The 15,978-nt window shown below is 38.9% G+C and overlaps 1 protein-coding gene across 1 annotated transcript in view; it reads right to left on the bottom strand.

Moving 5' to 3' along the window:
* The window catches only part of ABHD3 (abhydrolase domain containing 3, phospholipase), a 73,476-nt gene that overhangs the window by 41,202 nt on the left and 16,296 nt on the right, over positions 1 to 15,978 (bottom strand). Inside the window, exon 6 of the mRNA XM_004702901.4 lies at positions 4,875 to 4,920. Within this exon, the coding sequence (XP_004702958.2) occupies positions 4,875 to 4,920 (46 nt within the window). The remainder of the gene's footprint in view (positions 1 to 4,874; positions 4,921 to 15,978) is intronic.

Genomic DNA, 15,978 nt, shown 5'->3' on the forward strand with positions numbered 1-15,978 from the left:
GCACAATGAAATGTTCTGAAATTTCTGTTCTTCAACAATAGCCATGGTGGATTATAATCCACACAGCCAAAGGCCTTTGTAGAGTGAGTAAAATACAAATAAACACCTTTCTGATGTATTTGCTTTTGGCCAAAAAAAAAAAAGAAAAAGAAAGAAAAAGGATCTAAAAATGAGCAAAATATAATTAGAATCATATCCTTCTACAATTGCTTTAGAAAGAAAATTAAGAGAGTAATGTAATTATAGTTTAATAGCTATTCCCTGTGCCCTAATTGAATAAGATAGTAACAATCTTATACTTTGGATTATAAAAAGTTTTACACAATTTTTTTTTATATATTCCATCTGAACTTCGAACCTCCTTGTAAATAACATGCACATTAAGTCACACAGTGAGACACAGAAAGGTCCTATGACCTGTCCCCTGTTACTTGGCAGCTTAGTGGTGAGCACAGAGCTCGACCATGGTCTTTTTACTGAGTCCAAAGTGCTGTCTCTGCCACACACACCCAAGCGGCTTGCCGGAAGTTAGCTCGAATAACCCAACTCAAACGAGTCTTTATGATACAGATATCTGTTGGCAGTACTAGCTCATCAGGGGAAGAAAAAGATATTTTAATATTTTTGTTGCTGCTGTTGAGAACACACATAAGTAACACTAAGATCAAGAACCTAAGGCCAACCCAAGTTTCTCCATGTACAATTCAGCACCACTGATTACATTCTTTGAATTGTGCAACCATTCTTTAAAAAAAAATCATTTTATTGGGGGCACGTACAACTCTTATCACAATCCATCCATCCATCCATTGTATGTCAAGCACATTTGTACATTTGTTGCCATCATCATTCTCAAAACATTTGCTTTCAACTTGAGCCCTTGATATCAGCTCATTTCCCCCCTCCCTCCCTGCTCACCTCACCCTCACGAACCCTTGATAATTTATAAATTATCATTATTTTGTCATATCTTACATTGCCCGACGTCTCCCTTCACCCGCTTTTATGTTGTCTGTCCCACAGGGAGGAGGTTATATGTAGATCCTTGTAATCGGTTCCCCCTTTCCAACCCACCCTCCCTCCACCCTCCCAGTATCGCCACTCTCACCACTGGTCCTGAAGAGATCATATATCCTGCATTCCTTGTGTTTCCAGTTCCTATCTGTACCAGTGTACATCCTCTGGTCTAGGCAGATTTGTAAGGTAGAATTGGGATCATGATAGTCGGGTGGAGGAAGCATTTAAGATCTAGAGGAAAGTTGTATGTTTCATTGTTGTTACTCCACACCCTGACTGGCTCATCTCCTTCCCGCGACCCTCCTGTAAGGGGATGTCCAGTTGCTTACATATGGGCTTTGGGTCTCCACTCTGCACTCCCCCTCATTTACAATTATATGATATTTGTTCTTTGATGCCTGATACCTGGTCCCTTCTACACCTCATGATCGCACAGGCTGGAGTGCTTCTTCTATGTGGGCTTTGTTGCTTCTGAATTAGATGGCTGCTTGTTTACCTGCAAGCCTTTAAGACCCCAGATGCTATATCTTTTGATAGCCGGGCACCATCAGCTTTCTTTACCACATTTACTTATGCACACATTTGTGTTCAGCAATCGTGTCTGGAAGGTGTGCATCATGGAATTGAAATGTGCAACCATTCTCAGCCTCTTTTTTGGAGTTGTTCCTCCCCTGTCTACACACAGTCTACCCCTGAAGCTTCCTCTTGAATTCATTGAAGCTGCTGGGATCAATGTGATCTTAAAATAGCAGAACACTCAAGCAGATATTGTTTACTAGTTAAGTAAGCTGAGCTATTGCTTGGTTTTAAGAAAACTCTGGGGCTTACTTTAGTTCACGGTTTAAAGATGATCTCAAGGTGATAGTTTGGGCAGGGGAGTGGGGTTCATCCCGCAGCTACGCGTCCAGAAAAATCTAGAGTCCACGAGGTGGTTGCTTCATTCTTTGACAGTAAATTTCCAATTAACTTTAAATGTGAAAGTTCTAAAGCTTCCTGCTCCTGTTTTTCCTCTCCTTCATATTTATTTTCTAACCTGCTCTCCTTTCACTTTACAGACTCTCTTCCCTTTCTATTGTAACCACTCCCTAAGCAATTGTACGCACTCCCAGACTTCGATTTCCACTTGATCATAGCCAATCCCAGGTGTCTCTCTGTGGTCTGCAAATCTTTCCTGAGGGTCACCAGTAGATCACATTTCAAACTGTGCATTAGAAATTCCCACCAGGGTGATCTAAAAACACCCTAAATAGCTAAAATAAAATCTGTTTTAGCAAAAAACACTAAAAGCTCCTAAGTTGCCTATTTCAGAAAATATTAGCACCTTTATCAGCCAGCCAAGTTAGAAATGTCACCCACGACTCCTTTCTTCACTTCTCACCATATAATCAATACTTCTGCTTTTGCCCCATGTTCTTGTCTCATCATCCTTCCCACATTGACTTTCAAACCCTGTGTAGCTGTACAGTAACTGCTTTCTAATTGACCTCCCTGCTTCAATTTTTCAATGGTTCAATGTCCTTCCTGAATACTGAAAGGATTATTGGTTAAAGTTCAAGAACTGAATATACCACATGTAGTCACACAGAGTACCTGGGTCTGAATCATGGCTCTGGTACTTCTTGAGTGGGATGAGTTTCTTAACCTATCTGTGCCTCATTTTCTTTACCTGGAAAACGGGGATGATGGTAGTTATACTTACCTAAGGCATTGGGTAGCACCCTGGTGGTGCAGTGGTTAAAATATTCAGCCATTAACCTAAAGGTTGACGACTTCAATCCACCAGCCATTCCATGGGAGAAAAAAATGTGGCAATTTGCTCCTAAAAGATTTCATAGTCTTTGAAACTCTATAGGGTAGTTCTATTTTGTTCCATAGGGTCTCTATCAGTTGGAATGGACTTGAAAGCAACGGGTTTCTGTTTGTTTAATGCATTGGTTGTTTTCATTGCTAAGCACGAATATGAAGACATAACTAAGAGATTCATTACTCTCATTGTCCAGCTACGATATCCTTTGCTATTTCATGTTCTTTCATAACTTTGATATTTTCAAAAAACCACTCAGTTCTACAAACACACTGACCTTGATTCCCTCTTTGGCCTAAGTTACTATAAAGAAAAGTGCAAGAGTGCTCACTTTCTCCCACAATCTCAACAAGGATCAGCATTTGTAGCACTGTCGATATTTATGTTGGGCATGACTTTAGTGTATACAGTGTCTGTGCTATCCTTTTATTAGTGGTGCATAGCAAAATAAGACAAAAACTGAAGTCACTGTGGGTTGGTTTTTTGCCTCTTTGGTTCTGGTTGATTTGACTTTGACCTGGCAAAGTGCTTAGGGACTGAAAGTCAAAAAGCTACAGGCACTTCAGTGAGTGTAATATTTCTCATTTTAACTCACAGGCTTACAGCTTAGATCAAGTTATGGTTTTCTAAGAGATGGTAGAACTCGCCTCCTAGAAAAATCTTTAGGATTTAGAGGGGTGAAAAGATGACTTTTAAAAAATCTCAAATAATATTTGCTCGATGAAAATTTGGCAAACAGGCTGAGTTAGTTAATTGTGCCAGCCTGGCCGATAATCACATGTGGGGCTGGTTGAAAGGCGGAGGGATAAATGGGTGGTGAAGCCTCGCCTTTCTAGTTCTCGGGTCTCTTGTTTTGTGATGGTTGCACCGGGTGCAGCTGCCTTAGCAGTTCCCTGCTTCAGCTTGCAAGATTGACTTCCTACAAGACATCCCCAAGGAGAAGCTACATGGACCTATCCCGATGCAGCCCTGGGTGCTGGAGCAGCCGTGTGGAGATCCCTGCTAGTGCTGAGATGCTTGTTCGTTCACTGACTCAGCTTTCCTCCTGCAGTAGGCATCATTGCCTCTGTTTTGTGAGGTGGAGGACTTTGTGGACTGGTGTTGGGTTAATGGGTTAATGTTGGACTTGTGGGCTTGGGCAGCATTGGGTTGGGATGTTTTCGTGATGCACCTTTTCTTTACATAAAACTCTCTTATACATGAGTCGCTGTGGATTTGTTTCTCCAAAGTACCTAGACTAATACACAGGCAAACAATATTTTGTGACAAAAAAAAACAGTTTCACAACTGATCAAAGAGGTATCACTGTACTATTTGTTTTTTACACTGTTTAATTTTTAAATCAAATGTGTTTTACATGAAAAATGTAGGTAAATATCTACAACCTGTCGATTCCTACTCATGGCAACCCCATGTATGTCAGAGGAGAAATGTGCTCATGAGGATTTTCAATGGCTGGTTTTGCTGAAGTAGATTGCTAGGCTTTTGTTCCCAGGTGCATCTGGGTAGTGTTGAAGTACCAACCTTTCAGTTACTGGCAACAGCTCCAGATAAATAGATACCCCGAATAAAAAAATCAAACTTATTTGTGTCAGGATGATTACAACTCATCATGACCCTATAGGACCAAGGAGGCCACCCCGTGGGTTCTCCGAGGTGTAATCTTTAAGGAAGCAGACTGCCTCATCTTTCTCTCACAGAGCAGCTGGTGGGTTTGAACCACCAACCTTTAGGTTAGCAAGTGAGCACTTAACTTCTGAGCCACCAGGACTTCTTAGATAAACAGACACTGATGTTAAAATATAGTAAGTGCAAAAATTAAGTGACAAAGTAGGCTCTTAATTGTTATAGAAATATAAACATTTTACATACATAAAATGTTGGATGAATACAGGTTAAGGGGATTTCTCTGGCTGTGATATTAAGAGTCTTATAAACTTCCTCCCTATTTTTGGCTTATTTGTACTTTTTTCCACTGAATTTCTTTATGTAATAAGATTATCTTAAAGAAAAAGAAAAGGAAGACTGTTATCATTTATGTAGATTTACTTACCAAGAGATCCTCCCCGGCCATTCCTCTGTTGTTAAAAACCACACATCTGAAAACCAGGAAAGTAACTTTAGTTATTTCTACACAAGATTCTTGCTCACAACATAATATTAAATTCATCTTCTTGCTAATTTTTAAAGCACTAAAGAATTTTTAAAAATGTTTTTAGAAACAATGTTTGCCCATTTAATCTAAATGCATTAAAACACAATTCCAGATTCCTAAATGTGGGTTCAAATTAGAAAATTGTATAGTGAAGAGATGTTTATAACTTGTATAACTTCTTCATATATATATATCATATACGTATCTCCATACAGATATATATGTATCATCATGTAGATATGTCTCCAATAAGTATTAGAAAACAATTAAAATTACTAGCCAATACAAATGTCTCTACTTCAATTAATAAAAATTCCCTACACATTCTACTGTAACATTAATAAGCATCTCTACATTTTCCAAGAGATAGTTCTTGTTCCATCAAGGCTTAGCAAATACAGAGACCAGTATTTTTTATCAGGTGCCATGTTACTACAGGAAGAGCTACAAGGGGTTGTCTCCTCTAGCCAACCTACCTGAACCCCAATTTCAGGAGCCTGGGACCTGAACTAATAGGATGGGTCGCTTGTTTGGGGCTCAGTTGAGCTAGGGAGGAAAGACTACCTATGTGTCCTATAATCCTGTCTCTCCCAAGATAAATGAGCCCCAGAAAGGGACATATCAGCATCAGCACCCAGTAGTGCTCAATGCTATTGGTATCACTGGTAGTTACAACGTCATGCTAGCTCAGACAAAATCCTGTACAGATTCTCTTTTATGTACTGCACCTATAGTTCACACAGAGGATCCTGGTGGCACAGTGGTGTGTTTGCCTGCTAACTGAAAGGTGGACAGTTCAAGTGCACCAACCGGCCTCATGGGAGAAAGATGTAGCATTCTACTTTTAAAAAAAATCATTTTATTGGGGAATCATACAACTCTTATCACAATCCATCCATCCATTGTGTCAAGCATATTTGTACATTGTATATCTTTTTTAAATGTTTTATTTACCTTTAAAATGAATTAATTTTTAAATCATTTTATTACGGGCTCATACACCTCTTATCAAAATCCGTACATACATCAATTGTGTCAAGCACATTTGTACATTCGTTGCCCTCATCATTCTCAAAACATTTGCTCTCCACCTAAGTCCCTGGCATCAGCTCCTCATTTTCCCCCTCCTCCCTCCCCGCTCCCCACTCCCTCTTGGCCATCATCATTCTTACAACATTTGCTTTCTGCTTCTGTAAAGACGACCAGCCTTGGAGGCTCTGTGGGGCAGCTGGGCTGGCCTACAGGGTTGTCATGAGTCCATACCAACTTGGTGCCACTGAGTTCGGTTTCGGTTCTTACATTCACACCAATTAAATTCATTTTGGTTTTTCTGTTGATTTATTCAGCCAGCCAAGATCATTTAAAATCTACTCCTTTTCTTTGTGATCTTGCTGATCTTTGTATGGGTTCTGAGCACTGAGGAATTGCCTGCTCTTCATAATACACCCAACTCTTGAGTCTCCCCTCAGGGAAATTAGATTTCAAGGCATACCACCCTTCATTCAATGTCGCATTTTTGGGGGGTGGGGCTAAGGAACTATTCTTGCACCTGAAAGATCGTAGTGAGAATTCTACTAGTTCTGGCTAAAAGAACAGGAATGTTCAACAACAACAACAATTTCAGGAAGCTAGAAGGATGACATTTTATTGACCAATCTAAGGGAGATTTCAAGTACACTATAAATACGCGCAGAAAAATCCAGCAGTGGCAATTCCTTCCTTCCTTTATTTATTTTCCTGCTCAAATAATATAAAGAAAATTTGCCTGCAGTGGTGCCAAGTAAGGGGGGTGGGGTGGGGATGGGGTAGTGAGAGTGGGGTTGGTGCTCAAGTTAATTGTGCCCTTGAACTTGAAGCTCCTAGTCATTCAGAAAAAAGCCACTTTTGGAATGCAAACATTAAATCAGGATGAAAATGGCTTCTGGGGCAAGAGGCCATCATGTGACTGCCTGGGGACAAAAGTAGCAAAGGGAGAGACAAAGATAGTCTGCAAACTCATGCAAAAGCAGGCAATGCAGCTGGGATTTTCTCCCAAACTGCAGACCGGGGCATTTGCCCTTTCCTTCAGGCAGCTTTGAAAAGTAGATCCCAGTTCTGCTATCTCTTGCAAGAGCATGAACTGTGCGGTCTTCTCCATAAGGACACTGTTTGGCCAGTAGCAGTCATTGTTTCTTTCCAGCCTTAGAAATAGGGCGCAGAGATAAAGAAGAGGGAGGGAGGGAGCAGGGCAGCTACACAGGGAGGCTGTATGAGGGCTGCCACTCAGTTCCTTTTTCGTAATGCCAGTTGGCGTTGAACAATCAGCTTCTTTCATTTAACCCCTTTTATGCCCTGACAGGCGAAGCACAGTCATCAGGGAACACTTTGCACATAAAGCTGAAAGAGCTGGTTGTGGAACTAACTCCTATTCTCGACACTCCATCAGCCTCTGCTAATGTCTGCAGTGGCTCTCACGCAGTTTTAAGGGGTTTGTCCTGGAGGGAAATTGTTCTGAAAAACTTAATTTCCTCACCTATTTTAACATAGCTAAGTGCTTCTTACAACAAAGAAGATGTGTGTAGACAGGATAACTACTAACTAAGGAGGAAAGGAAGACCTTTCCACGGCAACAGGCCAGGGGAGCAGGCAATTCTCCAGGAACGAGGGTGACAGTAATACAGAGAGCTGTCCAGAGCAGACGGTTTTCTAATCTCAGTTCTATGGCTATTTTGGATCAAATCATTTTTTGTTGTGGGGGAAGTCTTGTCTATTAGAGAGCATTCGGTCGCATCTCTGGTTCTACACATTAGATACCAGTAGCCCCCGGCCCAGACAGGACCCTCAAAAATGGCTCCAGATGTTGACAAATGGTTCCAGGAGGTAAAATTGTCCATTCGCTGAGAAGGACTATTACAGAGAGATGGATCAGATACCCTTAAAATATATTCAACCCAGTGATTTCCTAGAATACCTGTATGGTTTTTCCTGCTAAACAATTAGTAACAGATTCTAAGTTTATATGCCTACAAAGAAACAAAACAAAACAAAAATACTGAGACGCAAATGAGAAAAAGTACCCCTCTAGTCCCAGTTCCCTTATCTGCTAAGTACACGGATTTTGTCAAATGACCTTCAGCATTTTCCAGTTCTAGTATTCCCCAAGTCTTTGAAGCTAAGAATAAAAATAATAATCAGCAGAGAGTGGAATGAAGAATCAGCCAGTACGTACCATACTGACTTCAGATAATAAAAACCAGTAATATTTATTCATGCTTATTATGTGCCAGATCATGTTCTAAGCACTTCAGATGAATACTAATTTTGGAGTGGCTTGCACATTAAAAAAATTATTAGACAAAATATTCACTGAAGATTGACTTAGAGCTGATAGGAGAGAATCTAAGAAGATAAGGCCCTTGACCCCATGGAACGTACATTTTCATTGGGTTGAAAAGAGATGCACATCATTCTAGTTGTGTGACTACCACAAAAATGATGATCAAAAAGAAGCATATGATTAAGAAGGTTCAATGAGCGGTATAGATAACAAAGCCCAATGCGGTCAGGATGGGCAAAATTGATTAGGAAAGACTTCATTGATGAGGTACCTAAGGCTTATGCTGAGACTTGAAAAAATAGCAAAAATTTTGGCAAAAGAAGAGTACAAATCACTGTTGATTGAAGGTAACAAAGTGCACAGAGATAGAAATAAAAATATGTCAAATTTAAATCCTATCACCTTAACTCAAAAATTCATAGCCATCAAGTTGATTCTGACTTACAGTGACCCTATAGGGCAGAGGAGAAAATAGTAAAAAATGATGATGGAAAAGTAAGATAGGACCAAGTAGACCTAACGTTCTCAATGCCAAGTTAAGAAGTGATGACAAGTGGGGTTTGCTCCCAGTAAGGACAGAGGAGGTGATATTGGACTAACTCTTCAATAGAATAAATAACGATCAACTCTTGGGTGAGCTTTCTGGTTTTGTTTCTTTTTGTCTAAGGGGATATCCCATTGGTATGACTAAAAACATGGATACAACTTTAATGGTCTAATTAGTATATTGGGCACAGCCAAAGAGTCAGTGGGCTTAAAAACAGGTTAAATGCAAAGAGAAAAAATACAAGCACCAGCTGGAAATTTTTTTTTAAAAAGGATGGAAAAAAAATAATGAAGAAAACGCCCATAGAAAAACCAGTCTCATGAACTTGGAAAAACAGTAAACAGAGTGTGAGTCAACCAAGGCAGTGAGAAACAAGGGGGACGCTCAGAAAGGAGGGAAACACAGAGGACTCCGAAATCCTGAATACAAACTGGGCTATCCTTTCCGAATACCCTCTTCTTTATACATGGTAGGCAGATTCCTGATGTAGTGGTTACATGTTGGGCTGTAACCCGCAAGGTCAGCAGTTTGAAACCATCAGTCACTCCTCTGGAGAATGACAGGGCTTTTTACTCCCACAAAGAATTACAGTCTCAGAAACCTACAGGGGCAGTTATCCCCTGTCCTAGAGGGTTATTATGAGTTGGCATCAACTCAATGGCAGTGAGTTTGGGTTTTGGGGGGTTTTAGGCAGATTCCAACAGCTCAAATAAGACTTAAAATTGAAAAGATTTTAGAGGAGACAGAGTTTGAAGTTCAAGTTGAGCCAAGTTATGTGCCTAACAGTACAAACAAACAAAAGAATCAATACTACTTAGAATAATCACTGTCATTGAATTGATGCCAGCTCATCGAGTCCCTATAGAAGAATCCATAGTCTCTACAATGGGTCATTCCAGCAGTTCAAAATATATTCCAAAATTACCAGTATGTGTCATGAAGAAATAGGAAACCATCACTCAAAGATCAGACTGAACATGACAGGTCCAGATGTCAGAATTTTAAATATGAGGAATGAAAGCCTTGATTATATCTATGCTCAAGGACATTAAATAAGAGAAGATCTTAATGAATAAGCTCATAAATCCATTGCCCATCAAGCTGATTCTAACTCATGGAAACCTAACAGGACAGCATAGAACTGCTCTCTGGGGATTCCAGGATTGTAAACCTTAAAGAAAGCAGAGGATAGGGCCTATTAAAATAGGAAACTGTATGAGAGTAGAGATACCAGGAGGGGAAGGGGAAGGTGGGGGCGAAAAGGGGAACTGATAACAATGATCTACATATAACCCCTCCCCAGGGGATGGACAACAGAAGTGTGGGTGATGGGAGACATCAGACAGTGGAAGACATGAAAAAACAATAATTTATAAATGATCAAGGGTTCATGGGGGGGGGAGGGAGGAAAAAAATGAGGAGCTGATACCAAGGGCTCAAGTAGAAAGCAAATGTTTCAAGAATAATGATGGCAACAAATGTATAAATGTGCTTGACACAATGGATGTATGTTTGGATTGTGATAAGAATTGTACAAGCCCCCAATAAAATGATTTAATTAAAAAAAGGAAATTAGAATAGAAATACTAATTAGAATAGAAAAACTATCTAAGATTTTTAAAAATCCACTGAATTTTCAAATTGCAGCTGGCAGATAAAACAATCAGGGAGCTGGAAGACCAATCATTAAATTTTTCCATTTAAAGAATTAAAGGGAAAAAAGATTGGAAAACTGGGCAGAACCGTAGTGATTTGTGGAATAATACAAAAACATCTAATACAATTGTGTCCCCAGAAGAAGAGCACAAGAATAACCAGAGCCCCACTGCCACTGGTGGGTTTGAACTGCTGATCATGCAGTTAGTAGCAGAACATGTAATCCGCAACGCCATCATGGCTCCTTGGACAAAGAGATCATGACAGAAATATATGAAAATTTGCCAAACATTTTCTAAACATTCAAAAGTCACACATTAAGAGATTCAAGATGTTCAGTGAAATCCAAGCAGGACATACACAAATAACTCACCTAGATCAAAGGACTAAAACCAAAGATAAAGAGAAAAAATTAAGTAGTCCCCTACCCCCCAAAAATTATGCTATAACATATATATAGGGAAACAACAACGCAATGATTGCCAATTTCTCAAAAAATATTGTAGACCACAAGACAATGGATCAATATCTTTAAAGCACTGAGAGAGAAATAAATAACTGCAATACCAGAAGTCTATATCCAGAAAAAGTACTTAAGAACAAAGAACAAATACAGATATTTTTGGGTAACCAAGAGAATGTACCACCAGCAAATATGCAATGCAAGAAAGGCTGATGAGCAATCTTTAGCCAAAAGGGAAATAAAACCAGATGGAAGCACAGATCTTCAGGAAGAAATGAAGAGTATCAGAAGTGGTAAATAAGAGTTCCCTCTTAAGTTCTGTCAAACATAATCCTTTAAAACAATGTGATTGTTTATAACTGCTGGTTTTAAAACTTTATGTAAATATAACACACATCACAATTTTTAGCATAAAGAATGGAGGTGGGTGTATACATGTATACCTATGATTGTAAGGTTCTTATATTTTTCATGAAGAGATACAATAGTACATTTAAGTAACTGAAAAGAAAATGCAAAGAGATATCAATAAAAAGTAGCTAAATTAAAATAAAATATTTTACTGTTCATTTTGGCAACCCTTACAGTAAAATGAAATAATGAAACATTTTCAAACAATGTAAAAAGAAAGAAATGTAGGGATAAGAGAACAGAAAAAAACCCAACAAATAATAAAAAGTCAAACCTAAATCTACTATAGCAATAGTTATGTTGAATACAATAGACTAAAAACTGCAATTCAAAGGCAGAGATTATAGACTAGCTAAAAAAGCAACACTCAACTATGTGCTGTCTATAAGCAATAGTCAAATATACAGGCAGTGATAATTTAAAAGTTAGTGTGTGAAAAAATGATATATAAAAAGCAAGGATAAAAAAGCTAGTGTAAAAAAAATGAAAGTTCGTGTAGCCGTAATACAAAGTACACTCCATTAACAGAGGTAAAGAGAGGCACTTCACAGTGGAAGACGTAATCTATAGGAAGATTAGCAAGCATATTGACAGAGCTTCCAAATATTCTAAACAAAATTTGACATTATTAGAGAAATAGAAAATCCACACTCATAGTTAATTTAACACCCTTCATTTAATAAGACTTAAAAAAAATTTAGGATACAAGTACACAATCTAAAATCTGAATAACACTACCAACCATCTTAACCTACTATATATTTATAGGTTACCAACTATAAATAGATAACAATGGCAGAATAACATTCTTTTGAAACAGTTATGATAATGCGTGGCATTTTCATTGTCACTAAAGTCATTGAATTAGTAAAACAAATTACCACGATTTGGTTTTTTTTAGAATGTGAAGCTTTAGAAAATAACTGCAGTAATTAACAAGAGACCATATCCCTGATTGTACTCAACTCCTGATTATCACATGATAATGGAGGGCAGCACAAGTTAATACATAATTCAGAAACCTCATTATCTCCTTTCAACTTTTTCCCTATAAAATCTATTCCCTGGAAAGGAAATCTGACTTGTTTTGCCTGTCATGTCTTGAATTTCCTGATAACACCGTGTAGCCCTATGCTATTACTAGCCCACATTATCCCAGTAGCAACAATCATGGGATTAAGGGGGCATCGTTGTTTCCAAACTAAAGACTGAGACATTCATGTGTATAAAAAAAGAAGTAAAGAGAGGGGAGGGAGAGGCAAAAAGGAGCTGATACCAAGGGCTCAATAGAAAGTAAATGTTTAGAAAATAATGATGGCAACATACGTACAAATATGCTTGATACAATTGATGTATGGATTGTTATAAAAGCTGTAAGAGCCCCCAGTAAAATGATTTTTTAATTATAAAAAAAAAGAAGTAAAGTAAGGTCTTCCAGAAATTCTTAGCATTTCAAAAGTCTAACAGAAACCTTACATTTAAATCTTAACCTTGCCACACACTAGTTGCAAAGTTTTGATCAAATTACTTACACTATAGTTCCATTTTCTGGTTGGCATGGAGCTAAAGAGATATTAAACATGATAGCTAGATGTAACACCTAGTACAAAGTCTATGATGTGGCAGGCATTCAACTAAGCTGAGTTTAATTATGGTAAACTAGAAAGTTAATTTTGGTTATCTATTATAAAGCCTAAATTTTGGTTATCTATTATAAAGCCTAAATTCTAAGTAGACCTATAATTTTGAAAAGGACAGCAAATTTTTATTTAATTAGTAGTTTATTTCTTAGACGTAATTCAAAACTCATGCTTATCAGGAGACAAAAGAGCAAAGACATCTTCAATGTGAGGAAATTAAAACAGTATTTACATCTAGAAACTACAATTTTAGCACCAAAAATTCCTTCTCTGAGATAACTGAACTATTCTGAACGAGCATTCCAATCTTTTAGGTAATATCCCCTTCAAAAGCACACTTTACTGAAAAAAAAAATTCCCATGCGCTGTACTCTTTCACATTTACTCAACTGCTTTCTGATGTCCCCTATTGCATATACCTCCTAAGAAAGTTAGTTGAGTCTCATTTTGTAGTTCTGTCAACGACATTAAACTACAGAAAATCCTATTTCATAACAAATGCGCTCTATAGTAATAGATCTATTAATGAAGAATAGCTACTCCAGAATCACAGATCAATGTTGGAAATGTTATTATCTAAAGCAGAATCACAGTCATGTGTTACAGGACGTGGATTCTGGAGGTTACTCCTCCCTAACCAGGCTTCTCCAGTGGTTAACTAAGCAGTTCCGCAGCGGACTGTACAGATGATAACCCAGAAGACCTATGGGGCAGTCTGTCTCTGCCCTGCAGGGTGGCTACAGCACACAAAACCACCACCTTGTAGGTTATGTTTGTCAGATCAGGCACGCTGCGGTTCCTGGCTTTGTAGGGATGATTTTTTGCCTAGAGTATAGACAGTAGGTGCCTCATTAGCATCTGAGCAGATTAGAAGAATGAAGCCCTTGATATACATGTCATATGCAACCCTCAAACAGGATTATGAGGTATAGGTTTCTCCACAGATGAGAAAAGCGTGCTACAGAACTGGGATTTGAATCAAGCTAGATCTGACCCAAGAATTCCTGTTACCGCCTCACTTTGGTGCCCCTTGCTATCTAGTCTCATTAAAATCGTTTTGCTAAATCTGGCTAGACCAGAGGATGTACATTGGTACAGATGGCAACTTGAAACACAGGGAATCCACGACGGATGATTCCTTCAGGCCCAGTGGTGAGAAGGGCGATGCCTGGAGGGTGGGGGGAATGTGGGATGGAAGAGGGTAACCAATTACAAGAAACTAGGTATGGCCTCCTCCCTGGGGGATAGACAGCAGAGAAGAGCACGGAGGGAGACGTCGGACAGTGTAACTTATGACAAAACTATAGTAATTTATGAATTATGAAGGGTTCATGGGGGAGGGGGAGGGAAGGGGGGAAATGAGCAAATGATATTAAGGGCTAAAGTGGAAGGCAGGTGTTTTGAGATTGATGAGGGCAACAAATGTACATATGTGCTTGACACAATGGTTGTATGTATGGGCTGTGATGGGAATTGTACGAGCCCTCAATAAAATAATTTTAAAAAAAATCGTTTTGCTAAAGAGATGGCTCTCTGAATAGACGACCATTTGAATGCATGCCAACTCTAATCAAAGGAGCTTTGTCCAAAAAAAAAAGAGCTTTGTCACCTAAAGTTTGCTAATTGAGGTATTATTTTATAATGACGTATCTGACCATGAATTCTCAAGAGAATGGGACCGCTGCTGAGTATCTGCCAAAACTTTTCCCAGAATACCATAAGAGCAGCTCAACTCTTCACTCAGTGCTTTGTAATGCACATGATTTAATCTAGCTGGGCCTCATCAATCAGTTAACTGACCCACCCTCAAAAATTTTTTAAACAAAATTATTTTAACAGCAACAAACATTTAATGGCCTGGGGGGGAAAATCCACTCTTAATTAAAAATGACTTCTTATCCTACATAGTGCTTTTCTTTTGGGGGGAGGTAGTCAGAACTTGTCCTTCTGTTGACGGTTTCCTTGTCTTTAGTTCAGTGTCTCCATCCTTCCTCTCTCAAGAAGAATCTGTAAGTGACCCCCAGGCACTTCCAATGCTGCAGGAAAAGTTCAAATCATACAAAGCGCTAGTATCTACTGGTGCTTTGGCCCCTTAATAGAAAATGTTCCTTCCCAAACTCCAAACGTGAAATAGAAAATTTTAAAATAATCCTACTTTAGTTGATTTTAAATCATCTTCCACTTCAAATCTCTTTCAAAAAATATAAATGATGGGCAACATCATCCTTGTGCAGACAGGCTCGCTACAGCAAGGAATAAAGGATCTTGGTGTTAGATTTGAAATAACTACTTTTAATCTTATGAAATGGTTAAATATTTTAAAAGCCAGGGAAATACATTCCTATAAGTAGGAAAAACCTGGCAAGAGAATACAACATTTCTTCCATCCTAGGTCTACAATACTGAGAAACTTTCCATTGATTCTTTTGCCCTTTGCTGACAACTCCTGTTTCTCTCCATCCTCTTGCAAACTTCTCACATGAACGATTCACTGCTGCGAGCCTCCTCCAGAGCAGCTCCCTGTAGCTCACAGCAGCTGATAAGGACCCACAGCAGCTCAGCTTCCCTCCTCCATCCTCTATGCAATCTCCTCAAATTTCACTGCATCCATCCTCATCCTCCTGGCTCTTCCAGTTGCACTGAACACTTCCGACCTATTCCTGTGCTACAAAATGTCTCTTGTCCAACACACTGACCACTCAATGCAAAAGCGGCTAGCGATCTCTCAATGTCCATCCTACCTTTCTTTCTAAGCAACAGAACACTTAGTTGGGTTTGTGGTTGCCCAAAATAAAGATTAAACTTCCAAAAAAAAAAAAAAAGATTAAACTTCCAAGCTCTTCTTGCAGCTAAGAACAGAACAATTGGGCATACACCCCTGGCTATCAAAAGATATAGCGTCTGGGGTCTTAAAAGCTTGAAGGTAAACAAGCAGCCATCTAGCTCAGAAGCAACAAAGCCCACATGGA

This window comes from Echinops telfairi, unplaced genomic scaffold, assembly GCF_000313985.2.
Source record: "Echinops telfairi isolate 266 unplaced genomic scaffold, ASM31398v2 ScPeMD7_7400;HRSCAF=8409, whole genome shotgun sequence".
NCBI classification, from domain to species: Eukaryota; Metazoa; Chordata; class Mammalia; order Afrosoricida; family Tenrecidae; genus Echinops; species Echinops telfairi.